This window comes from Bos mutus, chromosome 5, assembly GCF_027580195.1.
Source record: "Bos mutus isolate GX-2022 chromosome 5, NWIPB_WYAK_1.1, whole genome shotgun sequence".
In the NCBI taxonomy this organism is placed as follows: Eukaryota; Metazoa; Chordata; class Mammalia; order Artiodactyla; family Bovidae; genus Bos; species Bos mutus.
In genome coordinates, this window is record NC_091621.1 from 48433779 (window position 1) to 48460711 (window position 26933).

Below are 26933 nucleotides of genomic sequence, written 5' to 3' on the forward strand. Positions count from 1 at the left end.
AGATTGAGGTAAATTCATTGTTAATGTCATCACAGCAATGATGTAATGTGACAGGGAATTGATTTCAGTGGCAGAATTTATTTTAATCACTTAGTAAAGGACTTCAGTCCTGTATTTATAGAATCACAGAGGGCCTGAGAGGGTCACTTTAATTATTCTGTTAGAGTTGACTGCATTTTATGGGGGAAATTATCTGCAAGAGTGGTACTTGGAATGGGGGGGATTAGCAAAGACGTGGAAATAAATCCCTCGCAAATGTCAAGTGTGTGTTGTATACCAAAAGGCTTACTCTTTGCTCTGACAGGATGCCAGCTAAGTGAACAGGTATTTGTTAAACACCTACAGGATCCCTGGGATGGCACGAGGTACTGTGGGGGACACAGGACCTCTGGGTGCACTAGATCAGGAAAAAGCAAATTCCTAGATTTGCCTGAGCAAGTTTAAATTCAGTCCACTGCTCGTTCTTGGGCAGCCTATGGAAAAAAAAAAGTCAAAAGAAGAAGAATATTCCATGACATGTGTAAACACATGAAATTCAAATTTCAGCATCCATAAATACAGTTTTTTGGGAACACAGCCACACCATCATTTATGCATTGTCTGTCACTGCGTTTGCACTATAATGGCAGAGCTGAGTCTTTGCAACAGAGATCACATGGCTTGCAAAGCCTGAAATATTTACTGTCTGACTTTTTGAAGAAAAAAATCTGGCGGACTCCTGCTCTACTGGGTCCACTGTCTTCTTTGGGAAGCAAGAGGCTTTAGGTAAACCTTCATCTACCTATAAATGTGATGCAGACTTCACATTTATATCCAACTCGGCTCCGATTCTCGGGTTTCTTTGCAGATAGCCTTTCTCACTTCTTCTACTTAGACAGTTGATGTCTGCTCAAGTGAAATTTCAAACACACCAAGTAAATGCTACTTCTTTGCTTTCAGGAGAGGCTAAAAAGAGAGCCTTCTAACTAGCCTAAAACAGATTTTCTAAAGAGGGTTATAGTTTGCTCCTTAAACAGCTCCACAAACACCATCAGAGGACCTGCCATGTCACCTGATTAACTTTTTATTTCCCCCTGAGTAGAGACAGTCCTGCTACTTTCAAAAGGATTTTGTTTTAAAACCTTATTGTTGACAGAGGTTTCTAAGATGGAATCTAGCCCTGGTCTATTTTGTGAAAGCAGATGCTTCAGATCTGCTTGCAAAGAGGGTCAGATTAGTTGTCCTTTGTCTGCTTGGAGAACCTCTTTTAATAAGTGAGTTAAAGTGCTACCAAGCAGACCTCATTAAATAAACAACACAGATATACAAGAAAAGACAGTGTGCCTATATGGCTGTACTATATGCCTACAATTCTTAGAAATACAACACTTGCTATTTTTACTGATAAATAGTCTTTAAAAATCCAGTACATACAAAAGGCCAAGAATGATCTCGCCACACACTCAGTATTCTAGATCTGTTTCTGTATTTGAATCAAGACTTCATTCATAACCTGAAATGAAGTAGCAGGTCCCATAAGCTGACACATACAAGGGGTTAATTTAAAAACATAATCTAGCTTGATGCAAAGAGATTATTCCTTACAGCCCTGTGGAGTGAGATTCCTCCCTCATCCTATGCCCAAGGATTTCCATTTATCAAATCAAAATATCAGTGGCTCTAACCCTTAGAGCCCTGGGTTGCCCAACAATTAACCTCAGAACAGTTTACTTCCTGTCAGTTACATTTTAAAGACTTAAGAGTTATTTTTAAATGGCTGCACAATTTTAAATTATTTAATAAAATATTTGGAACTCTGGCTTTAAATCACTGCCTATTTGATATTTTAAAAAAGCACATTAGAAACTGGTTAATTAGGTGATTACAGAATACCCAGTTATTTAATTTTATTTTTTTAAAAACAAAGTCATTATAAGACACCGGAAATAGCACAACCACTAAGAACTAGTTATCTCTGGAAAGGTCTAAGAGGATTACTCTTGACAGGAAGAGTACCTTTTGTGAAACCTGACATCAACACAATGCAAATTACCATGACATTAATGGAGAAACTACCATTATGATTGAAAAGAATATTAGAAAGAGGTACATTAGGAAGGCTCAATTTATTAAGACCAAATTGTACTCTATTAATCTGTTTCCAAAAAAAAACCTGAATACAGCAAAGCTCTCTGTAGGCCTGGACCTGAATCAACACTCAGGAAAACGTTTCTCAGATTTTCACTCGTGAAATTAGTTCAGACGAGACTGGATAAAAAGTCACATGGATTAAAAAAACCAGCTGGAAATCTGAAACCAAAGGACATTAGAGAGATGAAAGGTAGCACAACTAATTAAAGGAAAGTGCCTTATAGGGCCCTACAGGGGTGAGAATTTGGTTCAGAATTATTTAACATCTTTATTAATGACCAAAAAGGATGGAAGTAATATATTAATGAAATGTATAAATTGAGAATAGTGGTAATCAGCAGTGGAGATGGTAAAGTGTAAAAAGAGGTGAGGTGTAGAGGGAGAACACCAAAATACAGTCCCACCAGAGAAAAATGAGAGTGTTAATTGGAACAAAAACGTCGTGTCCATCTGATGCTCAGCCCCCAGCTGAATGCTTCTTCATGGCCCACCCATCCATGAAGGGACTGGTCCTAGGGAGCTTGAGATGCAACTGCCATTTGGTCGTAGCAATTATCAAGAGTTAGAATTCCAACTGAGATGGAGCAGGAGACTTCCGAGCAGGTGACAGACCAAAGCCTTGTGCAGAGAGATCAAGGCTTGCTGCTCTGACCTGAGGGGGACTTGAAGGGGAGGCTGCCGAGGCCAGTCCATCAGGTAGCTACTCTCGGTCACGGAACCTTCTGAATGTGGTTCCTCAGACCTGGCTGAGGCACCCAGGACTCTGTGACCAGGGTGGGCAACACCTCCATTCCATTAGAGACCCCTGCTTGCAGATTTAACCCCACCAATCAAAACCCATCCCTCTATTGAGCTTCAACTTCAATATGAGATGCTTGATGCTTCCCTCTCCTGAGGGCCTCGGTTTCCCATCTCAAGCCTTCTCTGCTCTTCCCATCTTGGGGAAGACGCCAGGCTTGCCTGGGTCCAACTCCTTTTCTTCGACTATGCTCCAGCCTATCACCCCATCCCAAGCCTTCAACACTAACGCACACTCCTGACAGCTTGCCCAGGCCACCCAAGAGAAGTCCCTTCCAGACTGACTCTTATCATTGATACTACATTGAGGTCATGCAGTATATGTGGTTTTGTTGCTAAGTCCTGTGCAACACTTGCGACCCCATGGACTGTAGTCCGCCAGGCTCCTCTGTCCATGGGATTCCTAGGCAAAAATACTGGAGTGGGTTGCCATTTCCTTCTCCAGGGGATCTTCCCAACCCAGGGATTGAACCTGGGTCTCCTGCATTGCAGGTGGACTCCTGTACTGCAGGCAGATTCTTTACCAACTGAGCTACAAGGGAAGCCCCATGCAGTGTATACTAGTGATCAAAGCTGTGGCCTAGACTGCCTGGGTTCAAACCTCGTGTGTATCACTCACCACCCACTGACCCTGTGCAAGCCAACATTTGTCTATCAGGTGGAGAAAACAGGCCCATCGTAAAGCTCCAATAAAGAGGCACTTTGAGCTCAGGATATAACCCCAGGCTTCACAAATATGGGCCACCCCTAGTCAATTTTGCACATTCTGGCATTCCTGCTTATAGCTTTTTCTGTCGTACACACTAAGAAGCTTCATAACAATGCATCCCCAACTATTATAAGTTCTTAACATAAACTCCACGAGGGCACATATTTTGCCTCTCTGCCCAGCACACAGTAGGTGTTCAATAAACACGTTTCAAATGAATGAATACAAGAGTGAACCCCACAGCATGCAGCTCAGTGCTAGGCCCACAGAAGCTACTCAACAAGGCACATGTTAAACTTGACTTTGCTTTTTAAGGCAGGGACCCTGAATGAGGTGATTTGGGTTGACCGTGAGGAATTAAAATGCACATCATACGTGATGGAGGAAGAGAAGAAAACTCACAAGAGAGAGAAGGAATGTGAATCTCCCGAGAGCAGGAAGACGTGGCTTTGTACCGTGCGTTTCTACCCGGCAGTGATAAGTATAACAAATACTAGAACAACCTCATATCACAGACCTTCACAACCTTTCCTTGAGAACAGGAAAGACAGAGCAGTCACCTCTTCTCTTGGCAGGTGGAGGCCCCAGATATAAGATTATTAAGAAAAGGAAGGAAAAGAGGTTAGGGCAGGGTGACAAGGCCAACTGTTTCTGACAGAGACTGGCCCTGACCGTTGAAAATACTTTCCATCCAAAGGGCAAATATATTGACAGATTTTTAAGTTATTTGCCCTATTCCGGTGATGCGGCCCCTAATGAAGCCCCCTAGGGTTCTTTCTGGTTTGACATCAGTAAGTCCATTCCTGGTTCCCATGGGGGAGCTGCCATGACAGTACATGTTTTTAAGCTGTGGTCAAGGGATGGCTCACAGGGTCATGGAACAGTATGAGGACAACAAAGCCAAATAGGAGTCAGCCAGGAGCCCTCTCTTGTAAGTTCCACATGCTCGCACGCACGCCAAGTCGCCTCAGTCATGTCCGACTGTCTGAGGCGCTATGGACTGTATGGCCTGCCAGGCTCCTCTGTCCATGGGATTCTCCAGGCAAGATTACTGGAGTAGTTTGCCATTTCCTTCTCAGATGAGTTCATTCATGCATTAAAATTAAAAAGTCTTGAAGAACATTCTATTGCTACTGAAAAACAAGATGTAAGGCTCTATAGATGCAGGCTCCAGGGTCACTTCAACCTTGTTCTGTCCCATAACTTCCTGCATCCTTCTGCTCCAGCCAAACTAAATCACTTGGGGTCTCCCATAAGGGGTGCACTGGAATTTTCTGTGACGCACTATGCTTTTGCAATGCCCGTGCTCTATGCTTAGAAGACCCACCCCGTCTCCAAGTGTCTCTTCCCTTAACTATCGGCTCCATGCCATCTTGCATCAATCCATCCATCCATCAATCAAAGACTTAACCAACCACACTGATGAAGTGTTTTTAACTGCCAGGCCCTGGGCTTAAATAATCAGGAATGACTAAGACAAGGCCCCGGGCACAGAGAGGCTCTCAGGGTTTGTGTACTTCCTGGTACCTTTCCTAGGTTACTATTTTCTATCCTTTATTCTTATTTCTGTGCTTATGTACACATAAGATTCTTAAGACTGACGACAAGAGATGTTCCTGATTCATGTGTATCCTCCTCATGGTATCCATGGAGCTCTGTGTATTGGTATATATTCAGGCACAATCAACACCTGTAGGGATCTTCAATCCAAGCTCAGCATTAGGACACCCAAGACTGTGTACCATGCATTCATATCTCATGTCCCCATGCCTGGCACGTAGGAAGCACTCAGTATGTATGTGACGTGGAAGATGCACTGAAAGAAAGCCTTTGATGGCTTCTCTGCTAGGAAGAGTGTTCCATGCTTCATTCAAAGCCAACCTGAAGGCCAAACTGGAAGTCTGGATTTACACATTCCACATGATAAGGAAAAGACAGCAGTGTATCACAGAGCAGGAGAAATCCATCCGGTGACAATACTCCATTCCCAGTGGTTCATTCTGAACTGAGTCATTCATTCATTTCTGGTCATGCCATGCAGCTTGCCAGATCTGAACTCTCCAGTTGGGGGTTGAACCCATACCCCTTGCAGTGCAAGCACGGAGTCCTAAACCCTGGGCAGCCAGGGAATCCCCATGTATTTAAAGAAAACATTTCAGCATCAAAAAGATGTCTTTCGCCAAAGGTCATGCACGGAGAAGCCCTGAAGACAGGTCTGGGCTTTTGTTTACTTCCAGCTTTCTCCTATTTCCTTGGTGACCCCAGTTCTTTCAACCACATATGTCAAAAGGGTCAAGAAGACATAATACAGGAAACCAGGATGCAGTGACTGTATTTTTTTCTTTAAAATAAAAATGTAAAAAGTCACTGCCTGAACCATGACTTAGCAATAGAAGGGGACACATTATTGATGCATAAAAGAATGCGGATGAATTGCCAGAGAATTATGTTGGGTTAAAAAGACCAATTCACAAAGGGTACCTCTGGATGATTCCATTTATATAAAATCTTTGAAATAATAAAATTACAGAATGAAGAACACATTAGTGGTAGCCAGAGGTCAGAAATAGGCAAGTGGGAGGGGAGGAAGAAGTGGGCAGGTATGACCACAGACAGGCAATATGGGGGAGACTTGAGGTGAGAGAGTTGATCTGTATCTTGACTGTATCTTTGACAGATGTCATTGTCAAATCCTAGTTGTGATATTGTGCTATTGTTTGGCAAGATGTTACTACTGGGAGAAACTGGGTATAGGTTTTATGAGGTCTCTCTGTATTATTTTCCCACAACTCCATGCAAATCTACATTATCTCAGAATAAAATGTTTTCTTTCAAAACGATCACAAAAACAGAAGAACAAAATCTCAGAAGCCACACTTTCTGATTTCAAAACTTATTACAAAACAGTATTTTATGGGTATACAGACAGACCTATAGACCAACAGAATAGGATATACAGCCCAGAAGTAAACCCTTGTATATACAGTCACATGATTTTTTGGTAAGGGTGCAAAGCACATTTAATGGGGGAAAGGACAGTTTTTTCAACAAGTTGTCTTGGGAAACTCAATATCCACAGAAAAGAATGAAGTTGGACACATACCTTATACCATATATGCAAATTAACTCAAAATGGATCAAATAACCTAATTGTAAGAATGAAAACTATAAAACGCTTAGAATAAGAGTTTTATGACATTGGATTTGCCAATGATATCTTGGATGTGACACCCAAAGCACAGACAACAATATTTAAAAAAATAAATTAGACTTGGACAAAATTTTAAACCTCTGTGCCTCCAAGGATACAATCAACAGAGTGCAATGGCCATCCATGGATAGGAGAAAATATCTGCAAATCTTATATCTGATACATGGCTGATATCTAAAGTATATATACAATTCAACCACAACAAAAAAACAAGCAATCTGACTATACAATGGATAGAACAGTTGAATAGACATTTCTCCAAAGAAGCACACAAATGGCCCACAAGCACACAAAAAGAGGTTCAATGTCACTAAACAGTAGGCAAATGCAAATCAAAATCACAGTGAAATATCACCTTATACCAAATTAAGATGGTTACTGTTAAAACAAAAAGTGTTGGCAAGAATATGGAGAACTTGCAACACCGAAATGCTGTTGGTGGGAATGTAAAAAGGCTGAGAGGTAAGGAAACAGAACAGAGTTCCTAAAGAAATTAAAGACAGGATTACCATAGGATCCAGCAATTCCACTGCTGAGTACATACCCCAGAGAACTGAAACAGGGTCTTGAAGAGGAATTTGTACACATCCATTTATAGAAGTATTAGTTACAATAGCCAAAAGATGTCTGCAACCCAAGACATCAATGGAATGATAGAAGTGTCCATCAGTGGGTGACTGAATAAACAAAACATAATATATACAAACAATGCAACATTATTCAGCCTGAAAGGAAATCCTAACACATGTTACAGGACAGATGAACCTTGAGAACATTATGTTAAGTGAAATGAGCCCAAAAGGATAAAGCCCGTTTGATTCCACTTAATCTGAAGTACCTAGAGTAGTCAAATTCACAGAGAACTGAAAGTAGAACAGCAGCTTCCAGGGGCCAAGGGGAAGGGAAAAGGAGGCGTTACTGTTTAATGGGTATAAGGTTTCAGTTTTGCAAGTTGAAACATGTTCTGGGGATAGATGGTGGTGATGACTAACAGCAATGTGAATGTACTTAACTACTCAACTGTACACTGGCAAAGTGGTACATTTTGTATTATATGTATTTGACCAATTAAAAAAAAAAAAACAACTGAAACAAGAGCAAAAGAGAAGTTTAATTTTTTAAAAAGCCGCTGCCTTTTTGATTTAAACACCTGTCACTACGCCCTAGTTTCATCAACCAATGAGAAGAGTGATGTGGCTCATCATTTAATAAAACCTCAAAGGCTTAAAAAGTCTGAAGATATCGGCACACCAAGCTTTTCTAATGCCTTTAATTAACTTCATAATCCATTTTGATTCCCATTCCCTCTGCTTGTTACTGAATTCACCTACACTTACTCTCAACTGTTTGGTGGTGATTAAAAATGTGCTACTTATTTATATTGGCACTTGACCTTAAGTAGCAGCAAATGGATATGTCAAAGCCACAGATTAGTCAAGAAATAGAAAACTGAGCCTTTGAGAACAAAACATGCTACTGTGTTTGATTTGTCTGCTCCCACTAGACCCAAGGTTAATGAGAAGAAGAACTTGTCCTTTTTGGCTTTTCACTGCATAGTAGATGATCAATTAACGTCCCTTGACTGAATGGCGCCAGCACTTGGGTGCTTAGTGCATCAATTACGTTCTGCCCAGAAATGTTTCCTGGGTTACATTCTCTATTTTCAAACACGTCTGTCAGTTGAGCTTGGTGACTTACTATGAAGAAAATAAGAGGAATTTCCGAAGAAATTTCCGTGAAAACTATTTTTTCATGAACGACAGTTTTGAGACACGAAGAGAAATGTATATTTATTACATAGAAACAACTCTTTGTTTTGACACTATTAACTACTGGTTAGATTGTCTCTACAAAGAAAAGCAGTTCAAAGAGATTCATTTGTACAGTTTGCATAGACACGCCCAGCCCTCCTATACCCCTCAGAAATGCAATCATAAACGTGGTTAAGAAATCCCCTCAGTAATATGTGCTCTAGACGTCCCTCTAACTCTTCCTGAGATCACAACATCAGGTTCAAAATTTGACTTCTACCAGAACATCATTTTTCACAATTACAGATTTTTAATTTCTTTTATGTGAGTGTGCAGCCTCTGATGTATTGAGCCAATTAAATGAAGCTTGGTTAAAAACCAAAGGTAAAACAGGGAATTTGGGTAGAAAGCAAAATAGGGAATTTTTAAAAGGAACCCAAAGTATCAGATGTTACTGTCATTTAAAGGGGGATTTTCCCAGCATCAATACAAAAACAGGGTCTGACCTGCAAGCCCCAAGTGGTTCTGTTACTCATATTCTCCTTGAATCTTCCTTCTCCTGCTGTTTTGGGTGGTGTCCATTTTTGAAAAGCCACTGGACAGAGGTCCTGAAACGAAGAACATTCCTTCAACATTGCAATGGGTGGAAATTCAGAGTTTGAAATAAACACAAAATACAGGCTAGGGCTGGGTGGTCACAAACATTTATTTTTGGTGAAACTCTGTACTACCAAAAAAACGTCACTTTACCTGGTTCCTCTTGTAATCCGAAGGGTCACAAGCTGTGAAGGGGTGGATGCATTTTCTCTCACTTTTACACCAGGCACAGCCAGTTTGGATACATCCTGGACATCTGGCAACACAGAAAACCAAGGTAATTCCTGCATTTTTAGGAAAACACACATCCTAGAATTTCCCTCTGTGATGCTGTGTGTGAGCATTAAAAACAAGAAAAAAAAAAAAGTCCCTAGACAGACTGTGATGAACCCAGGGAAGACAGGACCGTTCTTTCAGGCTAGGGACAGACTACTGACTTTGTGCCCTGGTCTGGGCAGCCCTCGGGGCTGACGGACCATCATGACGCTTGCTAGGGGGTTGCCACGGAAACCTGAAGCTGGGGTCACCTGCTGCGTTGGAAGATGACAAGAAACCACTGAATCTGTTTCTGCATCCGGTTCTGCTATTCATCTACCTTCAGGTAAGCTTCCCTCTGGACACTGATCTCCTCACCCCTCATAAGCCCACCCTCACTGGGGCAGGAACACCGTCCAGTGCCTGGACGATGGGAAACTAAAAGTGTTACCTTGGCAAGCAGAGAAAACAGGGTGCCACTGTGTGCTTTTTAATCAAATTAAGGAAGAATTGTGTCTACTAATCAAACAACCATGCACGGATAACAGTGGAAGACTGGAAAAGCACTTAATAGGATAATCAGTGTTAAAGCAAGAACGATAAAAATGGAAATTGAAGTGGGTCTGGAAGTGTAGCTAAGGGAAGCAAGAGAGAGCGTTGGCCTCTGGGACAAGGAGAGGACCAGATCAGGGAGAAGGGACATATTCGCATTTCAGATATGCTTCCAGAGATGCCAAGGCACCCTGAGGCTCTGACCTACACAAACTGCAGTTTTGGTGAGAAAAAGCAAGCAAGCACAGGCTTGCCTAAGTGTTTACCAGGCCACCGAAGCGCACTCGAAGCAGGTCTGCGCCTTGCACTCCGCTTGCTAACCCTCAGGTGTGATGACCTTACTAAGTGCTTTCCAAAAGGAAGTAGGTACCCAGGGAAAGGGCAGGAAAGGGCGGGCACTCACCCTCTGGGGAGCTGTAGGTCTGAGATCTGGTTCTTAATTACCTCCTTGTGCACCCAAGGCAAGTCACTTCTTTTCGCCAGGCTTTACAACTGGAGGTGGGGAGCTGTATTATGTTTAAACTCTCCTTGAGCTATACAATTCTATTTAACTCTTTCCCTTTTTCTTACCCACCCCCCCTCATTTTCATGGACTTTTGAGGCTTTCTGTAACAAGTTTAGCTTTCCCCTCCTTGAATTCAATCTGTTTGTTAGAAATCACTGAACTCAACCCCTCTTTCAGAATGCCAAGGTGGTAAAGGTAAAATCTGGCAGCTCCTGTCCATATAGCTGTAGGGTGGCCTCCCTACTCAGCTTCGAGTTTGATGCCTTTTCCCTGAAGAAACAATGGTTCCCAGGCCAGACCCAAAGAAACCTACATTTGGTACTCATCCAGTTGGTCAAGCAAACCATTGAAAGAACTACGAAATCACTAATAAAACAGTTTCCTATCATTTCCATGGAAACGTCCATCCCATTTTCCAGTTGGAAAACCAGGAATCTGGGAAACATCTTTTCTCTGCCTTCACTCTGCTTTAGAAGCAAGGAGGGAAGTGTGGTCCTAATTCAGGGGGGTATGCAGCTCAACAGGGCCAAACACGGTACAGAAGTGTGGGTCATGATGAACATGCTCTTTTTTAAAAAAATATTTATCTATTTCTTTATGGCTGTGCTGGATCTTCATTGCTGTGCACAGGAGCTTTCTCTAGTTAGGGTGGCTTCTCTCATTGCACAGCACAGGCTCACTGGTTGTGGTGCATAGGCTCAGTTCCTCCAAGGTGTGTGGAATGTTCCTGGATCAGGGATCGAACCTGTGTCCCCTGCATTGGCACTTGATTGGCACTGGACCACCAGGGAAGTCCTAGCTTGTGCTTTTGATGACAGAGACGTCCACCTTCTCTTGTCTTTAACTGTGACTTCCTTTTACCTCACGCTCCACTCTCTCCCTTGACTCAAATTTCCAAAGTCATTCTGATCTGCAGATAACCTAGCTGCACCCTTTTGCCCATTACTTCAAGGCCACCTCTGGGTCAGAGGAAGATGTATTTCCCTGTGGGTAAAAAACACCCGGGCACAGTCCTTTGCCTCTTGGCTGCACTACCTCACTTAGTGGGGCTTGAACAAGCCAGCTGATTAGCTCAGGGGCCCTCCTATCTCCCATTAGGCCACGCTCCAAAAGGCGCCTTGGAAAGTCTCCTCCACAAAAGAGTTCTTTAGGAAATGGGAGAGTAAAGCAAATAAATAAATTAAAATCAATGAGAGAATATTTACATTTCAAATAAAATCTTACTCTCTTAATGATGAGCAGTTGGTAAAGTTGAATCTCTTTGACACACGCCAGGAACCGAATGAGAACGTCATGTTGACAACTAAAACATCTGGAGCAAAGAGGGAAAAGCAGTCAGTGACGGCGAAGCCCTGCTATCATGGAGCAAAGCCGGAAATACAGAAAATAAATATTTTTTGCCTCCTCCACATAGAGGGTGGAGTGTGCCAGCTGTTCGCTAACATTTCCATCAGTATGTGGCCTCTTCCCCGGGGCCATTCCCGTCAGGCAGCCGAAGCGCACAGCACAAGCCTCCAAACAGACCCCAGCCCACCTCGTTCCAGGCCTCCCATGGATAATCACTAGGAAAAAGCCATTTCACAGCCCATTTGCAGCTCATCTTCTCCCCAGAATCACTATCTCAGCTTGTAATTGGCCACAGCATAAGAATAAAACAAGTCACTGAGCAAGAACTGTCTAGAACATGATAACCAGAATGTTAGAGAAGAAAGAAACCCTGCACCTTCAGAAGAACCCACACTACAAATCTTTACACGACACTCCGAAGTGTGGCTCCTGTAGGCTGGGAGCCATGATCTTCTTGGAGTCAACTGTTGCCAAATCTACAATGAAGGATTTCTTATTTGCTTTTGAAAACCTACCCATCAGTTAGAAAACCCCCAAAGAATAAAGGAATATGATAAACAGTGGGCTAAATCACCACGAGAGAAACAGCCTACTTCCTGTATCACTGTAACTTACATCCTCTATCCAAGATGATCCCTAAATCTGGTTGTGTATCAGAATCACTTGAGAAATGGATGAAAATACAGATTCCAGGGCTACATTCCTAGATACTCTGACTTGGCAGGCCTTGGGTGTGTTGGGAATCTGGGTTTGTAATCCTCCCCACGTACTGTACTGATGGTGTGTTGCCAGGTTTTGGGGCGGCAGCCTAGGGGGGTGCCTTTCAAATCCCTTTGTGTCCAGGCACCAGGGCTCCTCTGTGACATTTTCATTGTCACCCATTTTGGTATTAGTATCTTCTTCCTTTTATGAATTAATGGGGAGAGCAGATGATACTTTAAAAATGAAAAGTCTTTCCTTGACAAATTAATAAGTTGGCCTAACTTTGTTGGTACCTCTAGTTTTCCTACTGACATATGATCAGCGCTTGATTCCAAAAGTCTGAAAACGCTTACTTTAAGAGGCTTCTCTACAACAGGAATATTCATTCTGAAAGCCAGGATGCCACATAAAATTCTGCTCACATAAAGTGGGTCTCTGTGCAAATGATAATGCTCTGTTCCAAAGACAAGGAGGTTTGGAGGGCTGGCATGACCTCTCAGCAAGAGCATTTGAACAGACACTTGATAACTATTAACAGAATGAATGTATGGACAGTAAGCACTGAGGGACTCCCAGGGAAACATACATGTCATCGGAATCTACAAGTGCCCAGTGATAGAGACTAGCAAGAGTTGTGCTTTCCTGGGTATCAACTGTGCACAAAACACTCCTGGGAAACCTCACAAGGAAACGAGTATATATGGTCTCAGCTCTGAAAGCATTCAGTTATTCTAGAAGAGACAAAAAAAATTTAGGTGAAACAGCACCATGACAGGATAGCCAAGGAAATACCTTATGAGTGGTTCAAGTTCCATGCATCACCTGGGTACCAAGACTGGGGTACATGTGGGGGTGCCCAGAGGGAACTGGCATGATTTGGATGATTGGAGCAGAATCCATCAAGGCTGTTATGGAAGAGATGACTTCAAAGCAGAAGGGAGACAGAATTTGGTGAAAGGGATGAAGCTACTACAGACTACAGACAAAGGTTGGGTAATGGCCACTGTCTAGCTGGATGCAGGAGGTAGGAAGTGTGTCTGTTTGCCCGCTCAGAATATATAAAGCATCCAGAGAAAAGGGCAGACGAACGGTTGGGTGAAACTGACAGAGGCTTTAAAAACAATTGACTACATTATAAATCAACTGCATTTCAATTTAAAACAAAGATTAAAAAATTTTAAGAATGCAATCAATTAGCTTTTTGCGGTGATCTCAAATACTTCCGAAGCTTATGTTCCAGGTGAGCAAGACCTGCATTTTAATAACCATGTGCTTGACTCCACGTCTTTCTCACCTAAAGGAACTCATGAATCCTCAGTTCAAACACTGTAACTCCTAGCCATCTCTTTTTAAAAATTAATTTTTATTGGAGCATTGTTGCTTTATAATATTATGTTTCTACCGCACAGCAAAATGAACCAGCCAAACATATACATACATCCCCTCTCTTCTGGATTTCCTTCCCCTTCAGGTCGCCAGAGTGCATTAAGCAGAGTTCCTTCTGCTATACAGTATGTTCTCATTAGTTATCTATTTTATACACAGTATCAATAGTATATATGTATCAATCCCAAACTCCCAATTCATCCCACCCCTGACCAACCTTTGAATCCATCCCCTTCTCTTCATCCTTATCTGGCTCCGGCTACTTCCACTCTCAGTCCCCTCAACCTGAATCACTGCAACAGCTTCCCTTCTGTCAGGCCTTTCGGAATGCAGCCCTTCCCTCCTCCAGCCCCGTTCTCCACCTGTGGCCATTCATTCAACAAAAATGTCTTGATCATCAATGGCTACTTTGTGCCAGACACTTTGTACCTTCTTTGGCATCCGTTTTCTGTCACTCCACTCTCTACCCCATTTGACTTGACCACATGGAACCTTTTTTTGGCTCCTCAAACAAAGCTTTTTCCTTCCTTTGGTCGGTCACACTAGTTGGGCTCTGCCTGGAATACTCTTCCCCTTTTTCTTTGTCCAGCTCAACCCTACTCATCCTCCAAGAAGCTTTCCTCGCCCTCTCGCTGCTCCCCCAAGTCTAGTTAGGTGTCCTCTTCACGTACATCTCACAGCGTGCTGTGTCCCCTGCACGCTGCACCCAGCACTGTCCGGTGCTGGTCACTTGCTGCTGTCCCAAGAGGCTGTGAATACTGTGAGCAAAGAACAGGTCAGGCTCTTTCGGTCATGGTGTCCCTACCACCTAGCACAGTGTCTGGCACACAGATGCTCAATAAATATTTCTTGTTTGAATGAACGAATGCAGTGAACCTAAGATGATAAAATATTGGCCATTTCCTTTCCTCACCTCACCAAGGGCATTCCCAGCTTTTCAGATCCCTGAACTATCTGAACCATCTAGGAAGGGTCAAGTTCAATGGTCTCTGGCTTGCCACTCACCTAAGCAACTTGAGGGGGGATTTGCCAGTCTCCATCCTTCTCCAGCCACAGGTAACAGTAGGGGCCTGCGGCCACAGGAAGAGTGGAGCAAAGGTGAGGGGGACCGAGGGAGGGTGCAAGGAGTGGGGGAGAGGGAGTCTCCAGAGTAAGGCTGTTCAAGTTTAACCTGTTTCCCTGGGCACTCTGGGCTCAGGAGGTTCTCTTGCCTTCTTCGTTTTCTAAGAATGATAATAAGAACCAGTGGAGTGCACGTACCTTTGTAAGCTGTCCTGGTTGGGATGATGCAGGCGCAGGTCTCATTGTGCACACTTTTCCCCTTGCAGAGCATCCTGCCTGTGTCCACGTTCTTCACCACGCACTCGGAGTGCCTCGGAGAGAAGCTTCCCACCACCGTCACTGTCGTCTGTGGGGAAGAAAATACAGGAACCAAATCATGTGGCGTTCTTCCATCGTCTCTATCCACCCTAGAGCCTTAAAGGAACTGACCTTCTGACTTGCCACAAGAGAGTTTCTTGGATTGCTGATGGAAAGAAAGAGGTGTTTTATTGGCTGTTTAGTTTTCTCTGTTGTGAATCGAATGTTCATATTCTTAGACCATTTACCTGCTTTGTATGTATTTTTTCTTATCAATTCTTAAGAGCTCTCTGTATAGTATAGATATTAAACCTTATCTGTCATATTTCTGACACATTTTATCCTAATGTACTGTTTGTCTTGCAGCTTATGTGTGTTTTACCCTATATAGTATGTTTTTATGATCAAATACAAAGTTAATTGTCTTGGTTATAAAGTTCTTCACAACTCTTGCTTGTGGACAAATATAATATTGTTTCACCATCTTTGTTGTTTTATTTTTTAAACTTAATCTTTAATCCATCTGGAGTTTATTTTTATACAAAGGATAAGATACGGGCTCAACTTTATTTTTACCCAGATAGTTAACCAGCTAGGTCACAAGCATTTATTTTAAAAAAAAAGTTCCTTTTCCCAACTGAACAGAAACACCACTTTTCTCATATATTAAATCACCATATACCTACAAGTTATTTCTGAACTTTGCACTGCTCCAATTATCTATTGATCCACTTCTTTTCCAGTGTCATCAAATTTTCAAGACTGTGGATTTAAATATACTTATGGTAAATCTATTTTTATTTTCGTAATTTTCTTAGCATTTTCTAGACATTATTTTTTCCATATGAACTTTACGATCATTTTACCCAAATAGGGTGATGGGACTGTGAGTCTAACTGGAATTGTACCAAATATATGCATTAATTTTAGGAGATTTTATATCTTTATGATATGAAGCATTCTCATCTAAACACAAATTGTTTTGTTTATATTTAGGAGGGGGAAGATGTGGTGGGGACAGGAGGAAAAGGGAGTAGGAGGAGGAGGAGGAGAAAGAAAGCAAAGAAGAAGGAAAAAAGAGGAAAGTTAAAGAAAACAGTATGTCAGTGGGAGACCCGTTCTGCATCAGGTGCACTCAGGGGATCTGGTGGGGAGGTGGGCTAAATATTAGGAAGCTAGGGACACAGGAAGCCATCAGCTTATCAGCCACGATGAGGAGTGACAGCCCCTCACCACCGGGAGGTGTCCGTCTTCTGTTACACTTCTGATCTCCGCCAAGTCTGCAGGGCCAGCTAAGAATCCCCTGTCTCTCATCCTTGGATAAGCTCTCTCTATCTATTTTGCTCTGGGGTTGCATCCCTATCTTTTTACTTTAAAACGCTCTGTTTCTGAGCCACAGAATCATGCTGGGAGAACACAAGTTCTTACAGTCCAACTTCCACTGAACTGAAGTCCACCCATCTCCAGGGGACCTGAACATAGCACTGAGCCCCCAACCATCCCCACCAGCTCATCTTCAACACCTGGCTGAAGCCTCACTCATGTGTCAGCCTTGCATTTCTCCCTGCATTGCACGTCTCAGCGTACGACCATTATCACCTGTTACCCTGTCCACAAGTATGTCTTAAATGGAATTCATTGGTCAAACATGATAACAAAAGTATCAGAAAGTTTGTTAAAGTCCTATTTTCAGTAGCTCCTTTAAATTTTCCACATTGCCTTCGGTCCTCACATGCACAGCATTTACATAACTATAAACACTGCATTAATTTATTTCATAGTGAAGTGAAGTCGTTCAGTCATTTCTGACTCTTTGCAACCCCATGGACTGTAGCCTACCAGGCTCCTCTATCCATGGGATTCAATTTATTTCATAAACATTTATTAAACTTTAAAGATGTGCCATGTGCTACACAAGGTATTCTCTACTTCAGTGAAGCAAGCAGCTACAGTCCTTACCCTCAAAGAGCTTACAGTCTAGCAGAAGTGTGGAAAAATTCACTAGACTAAAACTGGAAGGCCACACAGGATTGAGATCACGGTTGGTGGGAATGCAAATTGATACAGCCACTATGGAGAACAGTATGGAGATTCCTTAAAAAACTAGGAATAAGACTACCATATGACCCAGCAATACAGCTACTGGGCATATACCATGAGAAAACCATATTTCAAAAAGACGCATGTAACCCAATGTTCATTGCAGCACTATTTACAATAGCCAGATGATGGAAGCAACCTCTATGTCCATCAACAGATGAATGGATAAAAAAGTTGTGGTACATATATACAATGGAATATTATTCAGCCATAAAAAGGAATGCATTTGAGTCAGCTGTAGTGAGGTGGATAAACGTAGAGCCTATTATACACAGTGAAGTCAGTCAGAAAGAGAAAAACAAATATCATATATTAATGCATATATATGGAATCTAGAAAAATGGAACTGATGAGCCTATTTGCATGGTAGGAATAGATATGCAGATATAGAGCACGGACTTGTAGACGCAGTGGGGGAAGGAAAGAGTGGACAAATTGAGAGAATAGCATTGACAGATTTACACTGCTGCTGCTGCTAAGTCGCTTCAGTCGTGTCCGACTCTGTGCGACCCCATAGACGGCAGCCCACCAGGCTCCCCCGTCCCTGGGATTCTCCAGGCAAGAACGCTGGAGTGGGTTATACTACCATGTGCTAAAATAGAGCTAGTGGAAAGCAGCTGAAGAAAATGGGGAACTCAGCTCGGTGTTCTGTGATGACCTAGATGAGCTGGATGGAGGGGTGGGAGGGAGGCTCAAGAGGGAGGGGATATATGTATACTTATAGCCGAGTCATGCTGCTGTAGAGCAAAAACAAACTCAACATTGTAAAGTAATTATCCTCCAATTAAAACTTTAAAAAGAGAGAGAGAGCGAGAGATGCTAGAAGCCTGGGCTAGGATGGTACAGCAGAAATACAAAGCGCTGACAGCTCCAAGATATCTTTAAAGGTCTCATGGGCCAGGACTGGAAGTGGGGTATCTGGTTGTGGAGGATTTGGTGAGCTAATGAATGTACAGAGGTAGCATATGTTGCAATGGGACACATGGAGCAGGAAGCAGACTTTGGATGGAAAAGTCAAGACTTCAACTTTGGTTGTGTTCAGTAAAGTGAACTTGTGTGATAATTAAGAAGAGATGAGTCTGGAGCTCAGAGGCAATCTGGGCGGGAGATAAAGGAGACATGGACATATGATGGCATATTAAGCCATACGAGTGGACAAGATTGTCTGTGGACCAAGTAGAGTCAGCTAGAAGAAGAGCCAAAGCTGGGGCTGAACCAACTCCAATAGTTAGAGTCAGGGAGAAAAGGAGCCAGCACAGGAGGCTGAGGCATAGTCAAGAAAGAAGGAAGAGACTATGGAGAGTGTGTGCCATGGAAGGCAATGGAAGAGCTTCGTGAATGCAACCAAACAGTCATACTAAGATGAGGACTGACAGTGTCTCCTGGAATACCTCTATGGAGTTTAGTTTCAGGGGAACAGTGGGGCAGACGTTGACACTGATATGAAAATAGGAGAGAGTTTTTTTTTTTTTTTCAAGTGCAGTGGAAGAAGGGGATAGTCAAGGAGTTGAAGGTATTTTAATGTGACTTTAGGATTCCTTTGTGGTCAGATGGTAAAGAATCTGCCTGCAATGTGGGAGACCTGGGTTCGATCCTTGGGTTGGGAAGATCCCCTGGAGAAGGGAATGGTTACCCACTTCAGTATTCTTGCCTGGAGAGTTCTATGGACAGAGGAGTCTGGTGAGCTACCGTCCATGGGGTCACAAAGAGTCAGACATGACTGAGTGACTAACACTTTCACTTTCTTAGGTTCCATGCAAGAATGGTTAAAAAGCTGATGCCTTGGATTAAGGAACCCAAAGTGGGAATGCTTACCAGGTAATAACTCTTGAATTAAGCTGGATACAGTGGGAATGAAGACCCAAAAAGTCAGATGAGATACAAAGTTTGAGTGTCAATTAGTTCGTAATGTCCATGGGGCCAAGGAAATTCTTGTCACATAACATTCTATCATTCTATCAACAGACCTTATTTTGCTTAACCTTACCTCTTATTGCCAAACAGTTTGGTATTTCCAAGTTTCTAAGTCTATACATGTCACAACAATAACACCCATATGCAAATGGTTTTTCTTTTTTCAAATTACTTCTCTAGAAGTCTAAGCCTGGAAGTAGTGCTTCAAACAGAAAGAATATATTTATGACTATTGAAATATTACTGTCAAATTGCTTTCTAAAAAGGTTGTGTTAATTGCTATCGCCATCACTAGGTGTCAGCAAACCTTATTTTCACTTTAATTTGTATTTATTTGTTAACTGGTAAAGCTGAACATATTTCCATATCTATATCTAACTCTCTAAACCTCCTCTTGTGAGAATATACATTTTTGCCTGCTTATTTTTTGGTGTCTCTATATATTTTTTACTTTCTCCTAGCTTTCATATCTTGCAGCTAATATTTTGCCTGTTGCAAATGTTTTTCCTGAAGCATGAGCTTTAGTCATCACTTATTTTTTGTGGTATAGTTTTTTTTTAAAGTCAAGTATATGAATATTTTTCTCTTGCTATTACATGATATATTGTTTCAGAGCCAAGAAAATTATACTTCCAAATTATCTGACGCTCAATTATTTTCTGCGTTAGGTTTTTAGATGAACTTCTTAATTAGCCTAAAATTTATATTTCACGTAAAAAATGTGAATTAAATTACATTTCCGTATTGTAAGCCAGTTATTTCAGCAACTTTTTATGAAATAATTCTTTTGTTTCCTCTTAATTCGTGATAAACAATCTTTAAATTTTTTACATCTATTTCTGAGCTTTGTAGCCTATTCCATGAATCTATACTCCTATTTTTTATTTATGTTTTTAGGCAGCACCACCAGAGAAGGCAATGGCACCCCACTCCAGTACTCTTACCTGGAAAATCCCATGGATGGAGGAGCCTGGTAGGCTGCAGTCCATGGGGTCGCTGGGAGGCAGACACGACTGACTGACTTCACTTTGACTTTTCACTTTCATGCATTGGAGAAGGAAATGGCAACCCACTCCAGTATTCTTGCCTGGAGAATCCCAGGGATGGGGGAGCCCAGTGGGCTGCCGTCAATGGGATCGCACAGAGTTGGACACAACTGAAGTGACTTAGCAGCAGCAGCAGCAGCAGGCCGCACCACGAGGCATGTGGGATCTTAGTTCCTCAACCCATGGGGATCAAACCCATGCTCCCTGCATTGGGAGCACGGAGTCTTAACCATTAGACTGCCAGGGAAGTCCCTATATTCTTATTTTTAAACAAGAGTCATGGACTAAATTATTGCCACTATATACTTTGCCAACAAAGGTACTATATACTTTGCCAACAAAGGTCCGTCTAGTCAAGGCTACGGTTTTTCCAGTGGTCATGTATGGATGTGAGAGTTGAACTGTGAAGAAAGCTGAGCATCGAAGAATTGATGCTTTTGAACTGTGGTGTTGGAGAAGACTCTTGAGAGTCCCTTGGACTTCAAGGAGATCCAACCAGTCCATTCTAAAGGAGATCAGCCCTGGGTGTTCTTTGGAAGGAATGATGCTAAAGCTGAAACTCCACTACTTTGGCCACCTCATGAGAAGAGTTGACTCATTGGAAAAGACTCTGATGCTGGGAGAGATTGGGGGCAGGAGGAGAAGGGGATGACAGAGGATGAGATGGCTGGATGGCATCACCAACTCGATGGACTTGAGTTTGAGTGAACTCCGGGAGATGGTGATGGACAGGGAGGCCTGGTGTGCTGCAATTCATGGGGTCGCAAAGAGTCGGACACGACTGAGCGACTGAACTGAACTGAACTGATGTGTTTATAATCATATGGAAATGGACCTGCTAAAGTAATTTTATTTTTTTCAACATATATCTTGGATATTCTTGACCAATTCACCTTAGTATTTCAGATGAATTTTATAAATTAATTTTAGGGCTTCCCTGGCGGCTCAGATGGTAAAGAGTCTGCCTGCAGTGCAGGAGACCCGGGATCTATCCTTGGGTCGTGAAGATCCTGTGCAGAAGGAAATGGCAACCCACTCCGGTATCCTTGCCTGGAAAAGTTCATGGACGAAGGAGCCTGGCAGGCTATAGTCCATGGGTCGCAAAGAGTCCGACATGACTGAATGACTTCACTTTTAAGACAAAAACCATTTAAATTTTTACTAGGATGACATGAAATCTAGACAACAGATTGAGGAAATAGTGACATTTTTATGATATTGTCCCACCAAGAAACATAGTATATGTCTGGATATATCTAACATGCTTTTCATATCTTTCAATAAAATACCTGTTTTTGTTTTTATATTTATTTACACTTTTAATTGATAAGATTTCCTTATTATGAATTATAATTAGCCTCAATAGACTACTGCCTCACTAAGAAAAACTGTTGCATGGTGGAAATCACTGTTTTGGTAGGTGGCTTCAACATGTATCTCCCAGTAAAAAGTATTTTAAAGCACAATGTACATGCCTCTGCAGGTTTGAGCCTGAGTATTTCCATTGTTTTTAATGAATGGGATCTTTTATTAATGTGTTAACAGTTTGTCTTATATGTCATAAGGTTACTGATACTTGAACATTTACTGAACATTAGCACTTTCTTTGACCTTTATTAATTTGAATAGTTTTAAAAGCTAGTATATTTAGATATTACAACTAAATACACCCACTTAAGATGAGCAAATAATATGTTTGTCTATTCCATTCCAATAATTATTTCTATTATTAACACTTGTTTCTTGCATTAGTGCATGGGACACAACTTTAAAAACAATATTGGTTGTCTCAGTGACAGAATTCCATGTTTCTGCTCTGATTTGTAAAAGAATGTTTCTGTTTTCTCTTTTAGGAACCATGCTATTTGTGGGAAATACTTTTATTCCTACATCTTTTCTCTTTTTATTAGTATAAACCATTTTTCCTGTTAACAATCTCTTTATAGGTATTGTTTTTTAGCCGCTCAGTCATGTCTGACTCTTTGTGACCCCATGGACTGTGGCACACCAGGCTTCCCTTGTCTGTCACTATCCCAGAGTTTGCCCAGACTCATGTCCATTGAGTCAGTGATGCCATCCAATCACCTCGTCCTCTGTTCTCCCCTTCTCCTCCTGCCTTCAATCTTTCCCAGCATCAGGGTCTTTTCCAATGAGTCAGTTCTTCACATCAGGTGACCAAAGTATTGGAGCTTCAGCTTCAGCAACAGTCCTTGTAATGAATATTCAGGGTTGATTTCCTTTAAGATTGACTGGTTTGATCTCCTTCAGTCCAAGGGACTCCCAAGAGTCTTCTTCAACACCACAATTCGAAGGCATCAATTCTTGGGCACTCAGCCTTTTTTATTGTCCACCTCTCACATCCAAACATATAATTTTACATAATGTAAAAGTGGGGTGCCATGCATCCCTTTTTGTGTGTGTCTGTGTATATGAGGATTTCAGTTGTCTCTCTTTTTTAAGTCTATCTCTGACCTTTCCTCCACCACACAAATTATTTCATCATGGGAGCCTATGTTTACAACCTAGTATGAATTCTCTCATGTTTTTCTCCATGCTCAAATAATCGTATAGAGACATAGACATCAACATATAGAGGGACATTTTTGGATCAATATAAGACCATGCTATATGTACTTTTCTGCATCTTGATATTTTTATTCAACAAAATCTCATAATATTCCTCCAAGGCAATTAGAATTGCTCTACTTCTCTCTTTTTAATGCCAATTTCAAAACAAGGATGAGAATACACTACCTTCTAATTGTCTTGTGTAAACAAGAGGCTCTGTATTACATGCATCTTTTTTTTTGTACCAAGAAAGTTGCTAGACTATTATTTGCAGTGAGCAAATGCTCTTTAAACCAAGTTATTGTGATAGCTGGAACTGGAGAAGAAATTACTTAAATAACCAAGGATCTGAGACTCTCAGCAAGCCACAGTTAACCCTAAAGACAGGAAATATTTTGAAATAATATGACCAAGAGCTGGAGACAGACATCTTATCAATGTCACTAAAATAATCAGCCCAAAGTTGGCTTCAAAGGAAAGCTTTACTCAAATTGCTAAAGTCTTATCTCCTTTACCTTGAGAGTGGTGGTGAGCTGGAGAAAGCGAGGTAATGGTTGCGTGGGAAGACTCTAGAGGGATTAGGGTAAACCACACTGGGACTCAAGGTGGGGAAGAAAGCACCAGTGGTTCTTTGGGTGGTAAACATGTTCCAGGCTAGATGCGAATGGTGATTAATTTATACTGGTGAACCCAAAGATGGGTAAGCAAACTGAGTAAGTGGCTCTTTTTAGTCAATGAGCAGCTTGCTTTCCCTCACTGCACTTCACTTAAGTACTCCCCTTAACATTTTCAAAACGATAAAAGAAAAAAAAGCCGTGCGTAATCATAACCACTTATCAGAGTCCTGGGTATATTCAATGATCATGGTATTTTCTAGCAGTCTCTATCAGCACTAAAGTCAGCTATTTTTCAGACTGATAACAGAAATAAAAATTTGGCCATACCTAACTTAGATACCTAAGCATCTTTTTCCACAGAAACTGCTCACGCTAGTGCAGGTCTGGTGGAGGTTTGGACGAAAGCTTTGAAGGGTTTTTTTGGGAGGGCACCCCCCCAACCCATCCTCCATACCCTCGCCCTCAGGAGGGCGATAGAAAGGAACAACAGCCAAATAAGTTGAAATCCATGAGTTCTGATCAGTTATGACTTGAAAGCTTGATTCTTTTATTATTTATCACTCATTAAATGCTCTGGCTCTCTTTTATTAAATGTTAAATCATCTTAAGTGGTACGGTTCTTGCTATTTGAAATGGCAAAGTGTAAGGGGAAAGAGAAAGTGGCCCATCTCCTTGTTAATATGGCATTCAAATAAAACAGAGTGAGCTCAGCAGACAGGTCAACTGGCTGCTGATGGTGATTCTGTATAGTTATTCATAATACAAGAGCTGTAATTAGGGAGAAAATGTCTCCTTACAGCCACTGAGACTGCAAGGCAGGAATTCCATTTTCCCATGGGGCGAGGCTGGTATGTGAATCTGAAAATGCATGAATATGCTCACACTGCTTCATTTCTCTCATCCAATGACAGGGCTGATGTGTTGCCAAAGGCAGTATAGTACTGCCGTAGCACGAGCCCATGAACTTTTCAAGGGACCGCCCCCCCCTTGCAATATTCACTGCCCATATTGCTTTCTCTCCCTCTCAATATCACCTGAAGGCATGCACGTAAGACAGTGTCAAAAACCCAAACACATCAAGAAAAGGAACTAAAAAACAAAATAAAATTCAGTCCTTAAGTCACACTTAAGGACTCTTGTTGACCATGAATCTGAACTTTTTTTTCCTTTTTTTTTAAATCAATGTTTTTCAATGACATTAGTCCATTTTTTCCTTAATTTCAACAACTGAAGGTCATCTTCAGCGCCACAAGATGACAAACTCCATGAGGGCAGGTTCACGACGCATCTCATTCTCTGCTATCTCCCCGTCACCTTGCAGAATGTACAGGAATTGGTGCTCACACAGTATTAGTTCGGAGAAGGCGATGGCACCCCACTCCAGTACTCTTGCTTGGAAAATCCCATGGACGGAGGAGTCTGGTGGGCTGCAGTCCATGGGATCTCGAAGAGTCGGACACAACTGAGCGACTTCTCTTTCACTTTTCACGCTCATGCATTGGAGAAGGAAATGGCAACCCACTCCAGCGTTCTTGCCTGGAGAATCCCAAGGACGGGGAGCCTGGTGGGCTGCCGTCTATGGGGTCGAGCAGAGTCGGACACAACTGAAGCGACTTAGCAGCACCAGCAGCAGCAGTGTCAGTTAACTGAGTGAATTCTCATAACTAAGCTTATTTGATCATTAATAGGTATTTTACACACAGAAGGAAGTTGGCATCAGTTGACTAAAATGAGACAATAGAGACAAACTAAAAATCTTTCCTCTTACCTTATCTTTACTGCTTCGAAATAGGTGAATTTGAGGGCACTTTTTAGCTCCAGATAAAATATCCAGCCAGTTTTCTGAATTATTTAAATGCTCACAATCTTCTTTAAAAGTACACCTATCAAAAAAAAAACAAAAAGGGAGGGGGCAGCAAAACAGCAACCCCAAACATGCATCATTAAAACTTTCTCATACTTGGCTTCAGTACAAAATGCCAGACTTTGTGTGAGGATCATTGATTTCGAGTGAGAATAAGAACATGATGCTAAAACCATGAAAAGCAACAGGAAACCAGCAAAGCATTTTTTCCATCATGTCTCAGAACTGAGAACAAATGTGGACATGTTGAACTTAGACTTCTGAGCCATCTCTCAAGATGACATTGCAAATACATCCAAAACACATCCTCTCCTGGATTCTAAAATTAAAGCACTACCTTCTAGAAAAACCTAGCATAGAACAGCCCAAAAAAAGGTTTACACATCGAAAACGTTTAGCTTTGCCATTCATTTCCAGAATTCCAACCTATTATGTAACTTTTGCTGTTGTTTAAAAAAAAAAAGAAGCGACCATTGTTGTGCTTTGCAGTATGATAATCAAATAAACATACTGCAAGGGCAAAGTCTTCCCAAGAATTTGATAAGACATTCCAGAACCATCTGCTACATAACATTTATTTAGACAGATACCAACTCACATCAAAAGATATTGGGTGAAACATTTGCCAGGGCCACCTCCCCAAGTAAGCCAGCCCAGAGGATGTCCCCAAAGAAATCTGCAGCTGTGGGCAGGGCCAGCTACTTTGATAAACACCATCATAAGCTGAAGGTGAAATCACTGCTTCGCCTGTGCCTGGCTCGGTCACTCTAGGTAATGCGAACTTGGGAACTCCCGCCTCGCCAGCAGGGCAGCCAACTTAACAAGAAGAACGAATGCCAAAGGTTACTTGGTTTCCAAATGGTGTTGGACTGCTCAGACATTCTACTGAATGATATCAAGTAAAGAACAAAACCTCTGTTACCTCTGCCTTCTCAAGGTCCAAGGTTAAAACGAAGCGGTGGAGGAGAACCAGTAAGTTTTAAAAGAAACTGAAAATTCATGATTCACAAGAGATTGAAAGCAACTAGATAATAACCTCAGTCAACTCCGGGGAGTCCCTGAAAGGAAGTGAGTGGAGACAAGTGTGGTCCCAAACAGTGTATTTGACAAGCATTTTATTTCTTTTTCTTCTTCTCTTTTTTTTTTTAAATTCTTAAGAATAAATTTAGGCCTCACGGCTTCATCTTTGAGCGCTGCGCTAATTTGAATATGACAGAAATAGAACAGGAAGCCAGTGAGTTTCATTAGACATCACCCCCAAGTGCAATCTTTCAGCGTGTCATCATATTCTCCCATCTCGGGGAACCCTGCTTCCAGGCAGCACATCTGTGTCCAAGCTCTCCTCCACCTGTGTCGGCTCCTTCTCCAACATCAGGGCCACGGGGATTTTCATCAGCAGTTCTCCACAGTCATAAATTTATCTGACCCTTGATGGCTAGCTCGTCCGTCACGGACATTAAGTTCAAATTAAACCTCCTCTCAATGTCAGGGAGAGTTTTCAACGGAGGGACACATACTGCCG

General features: G+C 41.9%; 1 protein-coding gene across 3 annotated transcripts in view; it reads right to left on the reverse strand.

The window, feature by feature from the left end:
* The window catches only part of PLXNC1 (plexin C1), a 156128-nt gene that overhangs the window by 69743 nt on the left and 59452 nt on the right, over window positions 1-26933 (reverse strand). For all 3 annotated transcript variants that reach the window (XM_070370909.1, XM_070370912.1, XM_070370910.1), the window contains exons 5-9: window positions 25316-25430; window positions 15204-15351; window positions 11733-11820; window positions 9350-9452; window positions 9106-9207 (exon numbers count right to left, since the gene is read on the reverse strand). In XM_070370909.1, the coding sequence (XP_070227010.1) occupies window positions 9106-9207; window positions 9350-9452; window positions 11733-11820; window positions 15204-15351; window positions 25316-25430 (556 nt within the window). The remainder of the gene's footprint in view (window positions 1-9105; window positions 9208-9349; window positions 9453-11732; window positions 11821-15203; window positions 15352-25315; window positions 25431-26933) is intronic.